Below are 14,792 nucleotides of genomic sequence, written 5' to 3' on the forward strand. Positions count from 1 at the left end.
AAAGATTAACAGGTAACAAAATATAAGGTGGCAAATGTACAATGAGAAAAAAATTAGGACTCATGGTTAAATACATACAATTATTCAAATAACATTTATTCAAATCCTTGCATGCATAATCAGGAGCTTTGTACAATTTTAAAGCTCTTCACAGTCCCAAAATTTTAAAATTGTAAAACAAATAGAATTCGAGATCTCTGCAAGTCTCCCAGGTTAGGAAGAAACACAAACAACAGGAAAACAAATGTCATAAATTTCAAGGGGATATGTAAGCTCCATAGTTTAATTCTCATGGGGAGAGCATACATGGGATGGTATACATCAAGTAGTTCCCCACAATCATGAGCAACAGTGTTGCTGCTGAGTTGTCTCTGTATAGAAAGCAAGAACTTTTGTTAGGAAATCAACTTTACCTTCAGGCACAAGACTGGAGAGTATACAATGAACTTGAACCTGTCCCACAAGGAAAGGACAAATTTTTTTAAGTTCCTTCTCCCCACTGATGAGCATTTAAGCTAAGGTCATCCTAAATGAACTTGGAGAGTTTCTCCTATCCCTGATATCTGGGACTTTCTAGAAGTTCCTCGTTGCCCCCATGCCAAACTCCTGCTTAATTTCATTCATTCTCCTGGCTCTCTGGGTTTCCATCCTGTCTCTCTCACATAGCTGATTCTGCCCCATTTTTTAAGTAACTCCTCTTCCACCCAGGTCCTTCCCTCCCTCTGCCTCTCATGATTATTTTCTTCCCTTCTTCCCTTTTCTAAGTAAGATTGAAGTAACCACACTTGGGCCTTCTTTTTTGTTAAGCTTCATATATTGTGTGAGTTATATCATGGGTATTTTGAACTTTTTGGGTACTATCCACTTATCAGTAAGTACATGCCATGTACACTTTGTGGAGTCTGTTACCTCACTCAGGAGAACATCTCCAGTTGTTAAACATGTCTCCCACTTGAGGCATGTGGCCATCCACCTATCTTTGAAGTTCTTGATCCAGAATTGTTCCTGTCTAAAAGAAATGCAGAGAAAAAAATGGAGTAGAGACCGAAAGAAAGGGCATGCAGTGACTGGCCCAACTTGGGATCCATCCCATATGCAGGCAACACACCCCTATATTATTATTGATGCCATGTTGTGCTCATAGACATTTGCTTAACATGTCTGGCCCTGAGAGGCTTTTCCAGCAGCTGGCTGAAACAGTTGCAGATACAGCGAACCATTGGACTAAGGTCAGGGACCCCTATGGAAGAATGAGGGGAAAGACTGAAGAAGCTAAAGGAAGAAGCCCACAGGAACAACAATAGTATCAAATAACTGGGACCCCTCAGAGCTCTCAGAGTCTAAGCTAACAACCAAAAAGCATACATGGGCTGGTTGTGGCCCCCACTACATATGTAGCAGAGGACAGCCTTGTCTGGCCTCAGTGGGAAAGATGTACGTAATCCAGTAGAAACTTGCTACACCAAGGAAACATCCCTCAGGGAAGAGATATGCTGGTGGGGGAGGTGGTTCACTACACTGTCTAAAACAAAGGGGAGGGGAGATTGGGTGACCAGCAACTCCCATCTGATTCAGTAGGAAGTTTCTCAGAGGATGGCTTATCAAGGCACTGACTTATAAGAATAAAGGATGTTTTTCAGGGGTATTTTTATTGCTATATCATTTGAGTAGAATAACAGTATTTGATTTTACCCTTGTTACGTGGCCTATATCTGAGGATCTTGCTTACCTAGACATAATCACATATGGGTGACATCTTTACTTTAAAGCAACATACAACACCAAAATGCTATATTTTGTTAAATTCAAAGTGTTCTTTTCCTCCTATCTGCTAGGAAGAAATTATATTTCCACAGGCTAGTTAAATTTGTTTCTTACAACATTTGAAATAATGCAAAAATTTCATAAATTTAGTTTATATAAAATGGTAAAGAATAAACTTTGTATTTATGCAGACAATTATAACACTTAAAATTACAGACAGATACTAATTACTTTTATAGAGACTTGACATAGATACAAGTAAAATGAAAGTCATGCCACCATAAAATATTAAGATTTTGTTCTGAGATATATTATTCAATAAATAAAATTTACTCAAATATATTTGCTTCAAAATTCTAACTCTTATAAGAGATTACTCAATTTTAACAATGTAAGTTTGATTTTTCTAATTATTCTAGCTAAAACGTCAAGTACTGCATGGAATAAGTAGGGAAGAGGGTAGACAGCTTTGTCTTATCCCTGATGTTAGTGATAGTGTGTCGTTTCCCTCCATTTAAAATGCTTTGGTTGCTGGTTTGCTGTATTATTATGTTTAGGTATGTGCCTTGAATTCCTGATCTATCCAAGACTTTTAACATGAAGGAAAATTCTATTTTGTCAAAAGCCTTTTCAGCATTTAATGAGATGATCATGTGTTTTTTATTTGGGTTTGTTTATATAGTAGATTATGTTGATTGATTTTTGTATATTGAACAATCTCTGCACCCCTCGGATGAAGCCTACATGATCATGGTAAATTTTTTTCATGTGTTCTTGAATACTGTTTGCAAATTCTTAAGTAAGGAGCACAAAAGGAACAGTGCCAAATTCATTGTATGAAGCCACAGTTACTCTGATACCTAAGCCACACAAGACCCAAGAAAGAAAGAAAATTTCAGACCAGTTTCACTTATGAATATGGAAAATGCCCAATAAGATTCTCACAAACTGAATCTAAGAACATATCAAAAGATCATTTATGAACTCAAGTAGGCATCATCCCAGGGATGCAGTGATGGTTCAATAAATATCAATTTTTCAAAGCTAGAGAAATGACAGAATCAAGAAGTGTTTCTCCATCCACAAGTCAACCTTATTGCTGCTTCCTTCACATCCTTGTTCCTCAAGCTGTAAATCAGAGGATTCAACATGGGGATGACCAAGGTGTAAAACACAGCAGAGACTTTTTCCTGTTCCATGGAGTACTGAGAGCTTGGCTGGATATAGCTAAATGACCCAGAACCATAAAATAATGTCACAGCTGTCAAGTGTGAGGCACAAGTGGAGAAAGCTTTGAGCCTCCCCTCAGTTGAACGGATTCTCAGGATGGCAATGATAATGTGAATATAGGACACCATGACAATGATGAAAGTGAAAATAGCAATCACTCCAGAGAAGACCAAAAGTAGCATCTCATTAATGTGTGCATCAGAGCATGAAAGCTTCAAAAGAGGAGGGATGTCACAGAAGAAATGATTCACAATGTTGGGACCACAGAAGTACAGTCTCAGTAGACTTATTGTGTGAGTCAGGGAATTAATGAGGCCACATAAGTAACATGAAAGGACCATATTAATGCAGATGCTGAATGTCATAATAACTGTATACATTAAGGGGTTTGCGATTGCTACATAACGATCATAAGCCATCATAGACAGTAGAATGACTTCTGTGGTTGCATAAACCATAAAAAAGAAACTCTGCAGAACACAGGAAAAGAGTTTACTAGATTTGTGTTCTGATAAGATATTGATAAGCATTTTAGGAGCAATAACAGTAGAGTAGCAGATGTCACAGAAGGAGAGGTTACTAAGAAAGAAGTACATTGGGGTATGAAGGTGGGTGTTCAACCAGATCAAGAAGATCATTCCACAGTTTCCCAATAAAATGATTGAATAAATTATGCTGAAAAGCAAAAACAGAGGAACCTGCCAATTGGGATTTTCTGTTAAGCCAAGGAGTATGAATTCCTTCACATCTGTATGATTTCCTGCATCCATGCTGTCAGCAGTCTATAGTTCCTTGTTACAAAATGTTTTCATGAGACTTATATAAAATGAAATAACTAAAACATTTTTCTTCCAGGATCTGAAAGCCATCATGACATGATACAAAAAGAGATTACCCTGTGGTACCTGAAGAAAAAAAATGTCAGTAAAAGCCCATATGTGTGATACATAATCTGTGTGCAGAGATGGACCTCCCTATCCAAATATATCACCTTATTATTTTTCCATCTTTTGTCTAGAAATCTGACACATTTAACCAATGTCAATGTCATCTAACATGGGGAACCTGATCCATATCAATGTTTTCATCTGTTTTTGTTTTAAGAATGGTTATGATGAGCTTCATTTTATTTGACAATTCTTGCCTTCACATTTTTGTTCTATTTTCTTTTTGCATTCTAGCAATGTTGTCAGTACTAAAAATAATAAAACAATCTAGAATGTACATTGTAAAAAGAAAATACATTGTGTAAAACAGCAAAACCTGTAATTGTGTGTTTTCTTTTTTAAAAAAAAAGAAGGGAGAACTTTCCCTAATTCCTTCTAAACAATGATACATTTTCAATTCAATACTTGGTAAGGGAAAAATCAATATAAATATACATTCTAAGAAATCTGATAAATGTCTAGCACTTAGTATTATGAACTGATTCCTTTGAAGAGATAGATCACTTAAATCATGAGTGTCATGACTTGAAACAATGGAAATACTGTTAAAAACCTCATCGTATTGATAAGCAACAGGATAACTAGCATATATAAATTAAAGTAGGACAGAGAATAGAAGGGAATGATGGGTGCTATAATACAAATGGCATTAATTTCCTGATTTTATCGCCATGACTACCAAAATTTACTGAAAATTTGGTGGCTTTAAGTAACAAAGATTCATTTACTTTTAGTTAGGAAGTCAGAAGCATGTCATTATCTTGTTTCCTAGATGGAATCTTCATGGCTATCAGGCCATACTCCTAATACTGGGCCTAAGTGATAAAACATTTTATAGACAAATTATGCTTTTATGCCTCTAAACCATATTGACTTTAATAATAAGAATATTTTCCTAAGACAACAATATAATGCATTTGATTTTCAGCACTGTTCCTTCTTCCTTTTTTACTCCAAAGCATACTTAATTATGTACAATTCTAAAACTAAAATTCCAAGATATTTTACCTCTTATGTTCTTCCTCTGACTCACACATCAACACACTGTATTTGAATATTACATATGAAATAGTACTATAAATCCTAGAGATTAAGATTTAAACAAAACTAGGGGTTATCATTCAGTCTGTCACATTTAAGGTGTTCAGTAGAGGACTCTATCCACTGTGAGTATAAAATAATCTAGTAATCTAGTGAAACATGAGGTTGTGTAAAAACTTGTTTTCTAAGAAGAGAACGAGGCAAGTTAAAAACCTAGAGTTCTTTGTGATAAGAGGGATTCTACAGGTTCCTAAGTCAAAAGGACAGCAAGAGAAAATTCTGAGGATATAACACATTGTTTCTGTGGCCATTGAATTATTTTTTAAAACTCTCAGTGAGATGGGGAGAATATTTGCAAACATCACAGTACATGAATTCCACATTTCATTGTTTGCAAAGTATTTGATGACTTGCAGTAGTTTCCCTCTAAGCATGTTACATGTAAACTCCTTCTACAAAAGTATTTTACAAAAGAATAAATCTTGCTTTTTAAAATACAAAACAGGAATAATAATACAATAATGCTTTATTCAACTCCTCTATTGAATTTTAAGATATATATTTGTTTTTATGGGAGATGTGTTTGCCTCATTAAGCATAATTTATAATCAGTTTTCATATTCAAAAAATAGCATGCATTTTAAAGAAAGCCTGTAGGGCATTTGAAACTTCAAGAATGTATTTGGTACCTCACATTTTCTAGTCAGTATGTAGATGTCCTGACAGTATATGGCATACTGTTCCATATCAATATATATTGGTGTGTCAACACTGAAATGATCACTCTATAATCACAAGGCAATGCTCTGATGCCTTGTATGTTCCAGATCACTGGCATTTGGAAGAACAATGAATCTGATTTCATTCTATCCTAGGTAACAGGAAAAGGTGCATTTGAAAGCAACAATGATTCTTTAAAAAATATTTCCTTTAATATTGACATTTAGGTGTCATTTCGTCATTTCTCTGTTTCTTTTCTTATATCCAATCCTTCCTATGTCATCATTCATGCCCTCTTTCAAATCCATGCCCTCTTGATAAAAATAAAAGGCTAATTTAAAATATTAGTAACTGTGAATATTCTGACCTCAAAATTTTTACTCCCAAAGACATGTTCAAATTTAATTTTGCAACCTTTATGTAGTAAGTCTGATATATCACAAGTCAACTGATTAAGTGAATATGGTATTTTTATACAGTCATTTTTTTGATTCCAGGGTGACAATCATACTGCATATTCATCCATGAACAAGATTAAAGTGAAAGTAGTCCTAACCATTAAATGTTTTTCTTTTACTACATTTAAAGAAAAGAACTCAGAAAGCCTCATCGAATGATTGCCAAAATTTGTTATTCTCATATACTTGGACAGAGATGTTCATGTAAGCAGACAAATTACTTCAAAAGATATTATTAGGACCTCACCTATTTTCAAAAACTTTTATAAAGTTTTAAGCATATGTATATATAATGAATCATTTAAGTTTTACATATTAATTAATAAGATATTATATTAAATATAAATTATTACATATAGGAATTCAAATGTTGGCTAATTTATGTATTTAGATGTAGTTGTATATTAAAGCATCACATATTGACTAGTTTATAATTAAAAATTAAAAGACAAATAAAATAAACATATCACATAACATTTACTGAATATAAAATTATTGAAAAACAGTTCTATGTTGTTTAAAAGTCTTATTATTTTTTAAGTTAATTGGAAATCATATACATTATATATGTTTTTATCTTAAATTGCATAGTTTTTACATTTCATAGGTGTGTAAATACCTTTAAGCTTATGTATGAATGTCGTACTAAATCACAGAAAGATCTTACCATATGTAATAATGATTAAAATAATCATAATGTAAATTTGTGTACATTATATAAATAATGATCTTGTCTACGAGATATGGAGGATTGAAAAATGAATAGCCTACAAATTAGAATATAATATTCTAAAATGTTGATGGTGATGCTGCACATAGACAACAGCAGTTATCATTTGATAATGTTCAGAAAGAAACAGAAAATAGAAAAATCTTTAAATTAAATTTTAGCACTTCCTTACTCACAATCTACAGAAGCTCGAAGGAGTAACACATCTGCTGTAGAAGACCTGGCTTTCACAAATCTTTAAGGACTTATTGTTTGGATCAAGAATGCTGAAGTAGTTTCTATTCTAGTGGGGAAAGAATCTGTATCCCCTTGTGTTTGTGTAAGTCTCAGTTGTCCACAGTTGAGACATTGAATATTGGTCTCTCAAGTGTGAAACTAATTAGAAAGCTGACAGGACAGTCCTTCTTGTGTATGTTCAATAGATACTTGTTCTTTCACAGAGAAGTAAAATGGGATATGTCCACAAGTACTATTTTTCAAGAAGCTAGAATTTTCTCTAAATTCAAGTGTCTTGCTATAATGTCCAATAAAGATAAGAAATGATGCAGCAGAGGTGACAAAAAAGGATATTGCAAGCACATATAAGACACATGGCATATTGTCAAAATATTCTCCTAAGAAAATAACATTATTTCTTCAAAATTGCTGTACCTATACATATTTTTATTCTTATTGTGACATCGAACATGGCATTTTGTCAATATACTCTAGGATCTTTAATGCTAGCTCTCTTAAAACACATCTACTATACAAAATCAGAAGAATTTTGTGGGTTTTCATTTGCATTGCAATTTAATTATCATAAGCTTATATTGATGAGGATCAAAATCATACTTTAGATTTTTTGTCCATAATTATAACATGTAATTTTCTGACATATTTTACAACTACTTGTAGAATTGAGAAATGATGCTTTTAAGGTATGATAATGGTTTAAATTGCAAAACAATTCCAAACAGCTCATAAATCGTAATTTACACTAAAATTAGAATCACATGTTGGAAAATTTCAGAAATATTTAAATAATTAATATACAATTTAAAAGTATATTTCAGTCTTTGTCTCTTTGAAAATTACATAAAAATACAAAATAATTAGTTTTGTGCATATGTACAAAGGTTTACTTGTTTAAGTGGAACTAAACATTGATTTTAAATAATTGTTACATATTTTTTTTCAATTTAGAGAATACTTTATTAGTTTTTGTAATCAAACCCACGTAGATAAGACCTTACTTATTTAATACAGTGTGTTACCCCTGTACAAATGGAAAAAACTTAAGTTCAACATTTCTAGACCAATATGGCTATTAATTTCTGTACAGTGCCAACTCAACACAGTAAACGGGGATACTTTTTTCCAAAGTTGACAGCACAGCTAAAGTTTCCAAAAATTCAAATTATATATCTGTATATATATATTTATATTTATATAAAAAGACCAATAATAGCAGTGTGTTATGCATCAACAGCAGCAACAGCTTTTCCAGGTTCTGCAGTCATCTGAACAAAACTGTAGAGACATCCAGCACACTCCATTAAAAAAAAAAAAGTAAAAAAACAAAACCCGAGAAAACAGCACAGTTCTGTTACACTTGTGGTACCTGGCACCATTTTTTTTTTAAATTAGCTTCTCAATCATCATCTGGAAAGAAAACATTCTGAGCAACATCATTAAAAACAGCTCTGATAAAGCACGGTCACTACTACGTATCATAAAGCAGGAACAAGCTATTTTACATCCACAGAGGTATGATACAGTACTGTCCTACATCTATAATACTAGAGGATACAATTTAAAAGGCATTATTTGAGACTTGATTCTACTTTTCCAGCAGAGGGCCCAAAGGATGGTGTGACACAGCTTTGTAAAGAAACATACTCTAGACAGGATTTCCTTTCACTAGTGGCACAGTTCTAAGGATTCATTCTCTCCATGAATGTCAGCTAAAACCGTTATTAAAAAAATGAAATATCCCTAAAACAAAACCGTATAACCACCGGGTTCACATGAAGATGACCTAGTGGAGACAAGCTGGACCTCACCTTACCAACAAGCTATCAAATCTGTTATGTTTAAACAGTGAGACCTCCAAGGAAGGAGATGCCAAGTAGTGCTTCAAAGCTTCGGACCACAATCAAACACAGCATCCTTTTCAACAGAAGCAGAAGCTCATCTGAATATGCTCAAGGATGCTGACATCAACATTTACTCATCTCCTCACTCATCCAGGAAGAAGGGGAGATTAGTTACTACTGTACTTTATTGTGTTCAACCAAATCACCATGTTACAAAAATAGCAAGCTGCCATAATAAAAAATAAGGCTCCTCTATCCAGCACCAGATAGCATCATTTTACTTTCAAGCCTAGAAATTGCACACTTGTATATAAACCAACCGAAGATGAGGATTGATAGTTCATCTTGGTGGATTTTTCCTTTGATGAATATGAAGTGTCCTTCCTTATCTTTTTTGATGACTTTTAATTGAAAATTGATTTTATTTGATATTAAAAAGGCTACTACAGCTTGTTTCTTCTGACCCTTTACTTGGAAAGTTGTTTTCCAGCCTTTCACTCTGAGGTAGTGTCTGTCTTTGTCTCTGAGGTGTGTTTCCTGTAGGCAGCAGAATGCAGGGTCCTCATTGCGTATCCAGTTTGTTAATCTATGTCTTTTTATTGGGGAGTTGACGCCATTGATGTTGAGAGATATTAAGGAATAGTGATTATTGCTTCCTGTTATATTCATATTTGGATGTGAGGTTATGTTTGTGTGCTTTTCTTCTCTTTGTTTTGTTGCCAAGACGATTAGTTTCTTGCTTCTTCTAGGGTATAGCTTGCCTCCTTATGTTGGGCTTTACCCTTTATTATTCTTTGTAGTGCTGGATTTGTAGAAAGATATTGTTTAAATTTGGTTTTGTCATGGAATATCTTGGTTTCTCCATCTATGTTAATTGAGAGTTTTGCAGGATACAGTAACCTGGGCTGGCATTTGTGTTCTCTTAGGGTCTGTATGACATCTGTCTAGGATCTTCTGGCCTTCATAGTTTCTGGCGAAAAGTCTGGTGTGATTCTGATAGGTCTGCCTTTATATGTTACGTGACCTTTTTCCCTTACTGCTTTTAATATTCTTTCTTTATTTTGTGCGTTTGGTGTTTTGACAATTATGTGACGGGAGGTGTTTCTTTTCTGGTCCAATCTATTTGGAGTTCTGTAGGCTTCTTGTATGCCTATGGGTATCTCTTTTTTTAGGTTAGGGAAGTTTTCTTCTATGATTTTGTTGAAGATATTTACTGGTCCTTTGAGCTGGGAGTCTTCACTCTCTTCTATACCTATTATCCTTAGGTTTGATCTTCTCATTGAGTCCTGGATTTCCTGTATGTTTTGGACCAGTAGCTTTTTCTGCTTTACATTATCTTTGACAGTTGAGTCAATGATTTCTATGGAATCTTCTGCTCCCGAGATTCTCTCTTCCATCTCTTGTATTCTGTTGGTGAAGCTTGTATCTACAGCTCCTTGTCTTTTCTTTTGATTTTCTATGTCCAGGGTTGTTTCCATGTGTTCTTTCTTGATTGCTTCTATTTCCATTTTTAATTCCTTCAACTGTTTGATTATGTTTTCCTGGAATTCTTTCAGGGATTTTTGTGTCTCCGCTCTATGGGTTTCTACTTGTTTATTTATGTTTTCCTGGAATTCTTTCAGGCATTTTTGCGATTCCTCTCTGTAGGCTTCTACTTGTTCTCTAAGGGAGTTCTCCACTTCTTTCTTGAAGTCCTCCAGCATCATGATCAAATACGATTTTGAAACTAGATCTTGCTTTTCTGGTGTGTTTGGATATTCCATGTTTATTTTGGTGGGAGAATTGGGCTCCGATGATGCCATGTTATCTTGATTTCTGTTGCTTGGGTTCCTGCGCTTGCCTCTCGCCATCAGATTATCTCTAGTGTTACTTTGTTCTGCTATTTCTGACAGTGGCTAGACTGTCCTATAAGCCTGTGTGTCAGGAGTGCTGTAGACCTGTTTTCCTGTTTTCTTTCAGCAAGTTATGGGGACAGAGTGTTCTGCTTTCGGGCGTGTAGTTTTTCCTCTCTACAGGTCTTCAGTTGTTCCTGTTGGCCTGTGTCTTGAGTTCACCAGGCAGGTTTCTTGCAGGGGAAAAGTTGGTCCTACCTGTGGTTCCAAGGCTCAAGTTTGCTCGTGGGGTTCTGCCTAAGTCCTCTCCTCAGCGGCAGCAACCGGGAAGATCTGCGCAGCCCTTTCCGGGAGCCTCCGTGCACCAGGGTTCCAGATGACGTTTGGTGTTTTCCTCTGGCGTCTGGATGTGCGCAGAGTGCAGTCTCTTCTGGTTTCCCAGGCATGTCTGCCTCTCTGAAGGTTTAGCTCTCCCTCCCACGGGATTTGGGTGGAGAGAACTGTTTATCCGGTCTGTTTCCTTCATGTTCCGGCGGTGTCTCAGGCGCAGGGGTCCTGCCGCTCCTAGGCCCTCCCCTACGGGAACCCAGAGGCCTTATACAGTTGCCTCTTGGGCCAGGGATGTGGGCAGGGGTGGGCAGTGTTGGTGGTCTCCTCTGCTCTGCAGCCTCAGGAGTGCCCACCTGACCAGGCGGTGAGGTCTCTCTCCCACAGGGTTTGGGAGCAGAGAGCTGCTGCGGGCCGGGATCCGCGGGTGTCGGACTTCCAGTAAACACAGGAAGTGCCTGTTCCTAGAGGAATTTTGCCTCTGTGTGTCCAGAGTTCACCAGGCAGGTTTCTTGCAGGGGAAAAGTTGGTCCTACCTGTGGTTCCAAGGCTCAAGTTTGCTCGTGGGGTACTGCCTAAGTCCTCTCCGCGGCGGCAGCAACCGGGAAGATCTGCGCCGCTCTTTCCAGGAGCCTCCGTGCACCAGGGTTCCAAATGATGTTTGGTCTTTTCCTCTGGCGTCTGGATGTGCGCAGAGTGCAGTCCCTTCTGGTTTCCCAGGCGTGTCTGCCTCTCTGAAGGTTTAGCTCTCCCTCCCACAGGATTTGGGTGCAGAGAACTGATGGTTACATCTTAAATAAAGGTCATTTTAATTTACTTCTTTGCCAGAAGGTATAATAATAACTTATTTAGTTTTGACAAAGACTATCTGAGTATAATGATTTCAAATTAAATATAATTACTAGTATGCCAACCTGAGTATTCTGGGTAATGAAAATTAGTAAACTTTTATTTGGACAAGGAATAATGTGACAGGCTTATTAGAATCACTTATATTTGAAAGACTGATATTTTTCACAAAAGACATCAAGCCACAGCTTACAAAACATAACTTGGGCCCATTAGTTCAGCTATTAACAATTTTCTTTTATGTTTATAACTTGGAATTTAGTGCCCCAGATTAATCATATTGGCACCAGGAGGGGAGCAGCATTTGTGATGAAAATAAATAATAAATCAATCAATCAATCAATTAATTAATTTATTTAAAAGAGAATATTGTACTTCCCTTTAGAATGTTTTGCTTATCAAAACTGGCATAAATAAATGCGAGTTTATGGATCTAGAGTACTGTTACAGTGATTTTAGGATGTGTGGTCATGGCAGTATGATAACTTCTATGTACATTTTTCTCGACAACTACTTAGCAAAGTCACATAATTAGACTAATTAAATGAAGTATTTTCCTATGATATTAAAGATCCAAGGTTATTTCCAACTTCAGTTTATATGAGGGAATGTTTTCCTGCAAAAATGTCTTGTTTTTCTATCTCATGCTACTCTGTCAGCAAGGTTCTGCACTGAATCACATTGAATGTTCATGGGGAAGGGTGAATTCTTACACATTTTCAAAATCAGTTCCCTGGATTTCTTCTCAATTATTCCTGTATAGACAGATTTTTTTATCTTTATTAACTTGAGTATTTTCTATTTACATTTCGATTGTTATTCCCCTTCCCGGTATCCAGGCCAACATCCCCATAACTCTGCCCCCTCCCCTTCTATATGGGCTTCCCCTCCCCATCCTCCCCGCATTACCACCCTCCCCCCAACAATCACGTTCACTGGGGTTCAGTCTTGACAGGGCCAAGGGCTTCCCCTTCCACTGGTGATCTTACTAGGCTATTTATTGGTACCTATGAGGTTGGAGGCCAGGGTCAGTCCATGTATAGTCTTTGGGTAGCGGCTTAGTCCCTGGAAGCTCTGGTTGGTTGGCATTGTTGTTCATAAGGGGTCTCGAGCCCCTTCAAACTCTTCGAGTTCTTTCTCTGATTCCTTCAACGGGGTTCCCATTCTCAGTTCAGTGGTTTGCTGTTGGCATTCACCTCTGTATTTGTTTTATTCTGGGTGTGTCTCTCAGGAGAGATCTACATCCAGTTCTTGTCAGCCTGCACTTCTTTGCTTCATCCATCTTATCTAGTTTGGTGGCTGTATATGTATGGGCCACATGTGGGGCAGGCTCTGAATGGGTGTTCCTTCTGCCTCTGTTCTAAACTTTTAAAATATGGAACACTTCACGAATTTGAGTGTCATCCTTGCGCAGCAGCAATGCTAATCTTCTCTGTATCGTTCCAATTTTAGTATATATGCTGCCGAAGCGAGCACCAGATTGATTTTTTTAAGATAATGATTGATCAATGTCTTGATTTACTTGATATTCTAATCCTTCTATCAACTATAAACCTTACTTGCTGACTAAGGAAAATTCACCCTTGAATAATATTACATGATTTCTTGGCTAATGTGAAAGATTTGGTGTCAGTTCAAAATATAGAACAGGAATGAGGCCTCACCTTACTTAAGCTAAAATTGATTTCATCTAATGTTACCATTGGTTTAACATGTCCAAATTAGACTTTTTATCAATTTCAAGTTTTATAGAAAGAAGAATATAGGTTGGACTTATGGTGCCAGAGAGCTAGTAGTCCCATACTATCATGGCAATTAAATGTGGCAAGAGGCAGGGCTTGTAGCAGAAACAGCAAAGTAATCACAAGAAGAAAACAGAGAGCATGAGTGAACTTGAAATGGTGTAATTCTTTAATTTCTCAAACTTTGCCCCAAAGACATATATCCTGCAGCAAGGCGACATCCCAGGTCTCCCCAAACAGAGGCAACCAACGGAGGCCCAAGCATTCAAATGTCAGAGACCATGGACAATATATTTCATGTAAACCTCCACAAGTACCTGTGTTCAATCCCCACTTTCCTCGGGGAGGGGTCAAATCTCTGAATGAGGCTTGTCACTTTTTTTGTCTCAAAACTACCTCAGCACTAAAAAATTTTAGGGTCCATTTAGATGCATGTAGATGTGGAAATACTAGAACTTGAGCTTCAAAGATGAGTACAAACTGTTATTGTCAGGGAAGTATAATAAGTTATGAGAAAGCCTTCAAGCTTCTTTATCAACACAACGCTTTATTTTCTTTGTAAACTATGGTTGTTCTACATTATATATTCTTAATAGAAGACCTGTGTTGCTTTGATTCTAAGTACATATCTTGAGAGTTATTAACTTTCATGGGTTTCTTTTCTTTTCTTTTTTTTTTTGCTCTTTATTGTGTCTTTTTCAATTTTATCGGATATTTCATTTATTTATTTTTGTCAGTAATTTTTAAGATATTATTAATTTTACTTTTTAATATTTTTTATTTGAGTATTTTTTATTTAAATTTCAAATGTTATCCCATTTCTCAGTTTCCCATCCATAAACTCCCTATCTCATCCACTCTTCCCCTTCTATAAGGGTATTCTCCCACCAATCCACCCTTCCTGCCTTTCTTCCATGACGTTCCCTGGGGGGTCCAACCTTGGCAGGACCAAAGGCTTCTCCTCCCACGGTTGCCCAACAAGGCCATCCTCTGGTACATATGAAGCTGGAGCCCTGGGTCTGTCCATGTGTACTCTTCGGATAGTGGTTTGGTCCTGGGAGCTCTGGTTAATTG

General features: G+C 36.4%; 1 protein-coding gene and 1 non-coding gene across 2 annotated transcripts; both read right to left on the minus strand.

Annotated features, from left to right (window-relative positions):
• Positions 1-2,825: 2,825 nt before the first annotated feature.
• Positions 2,826-3,764, minus strand: Or5aq6 (olfactory receptor family 5 subfamily AQ member 6). Its single transcript, NM_001000565.1, is given in 1 exon segment — positions 2,826-3,764. A coding segment is annotated over 1 exon segment (939 nt).
• A 9,581-nt stretch (positions 3,765-13,345) lies between these two features.
• On the minus strand, positions 13,346-13,452 carry Rnu6-1089 (RNA, U6 small nuclear 1089). Its single transcript, XR_015685194.1, has one exon. It is a non-coding gene; the product is annotated as a U6 spliceosomal RNA (small nuclear RNA).
• Between the last annotated feature and the right edge of the window lie 1,340 nt (positions 13,453-14,792).

Source organism: Rattus norvegicus, chromosome 3 (genome assembly GCF_021556685.1).
Source record: "Rattus norvegicus strain SHRSP/BbbUtx chromosome 3, alternate assembly SHRSP_T2T, whole genome shotgun sequence".
In the NCBI taxonomy this organism is placed as follows: Eukaryota; Metazoa; Chordata; class Mammalia; order Rodentia; family Muridae; genus Rattus; species Rattus norvegicus.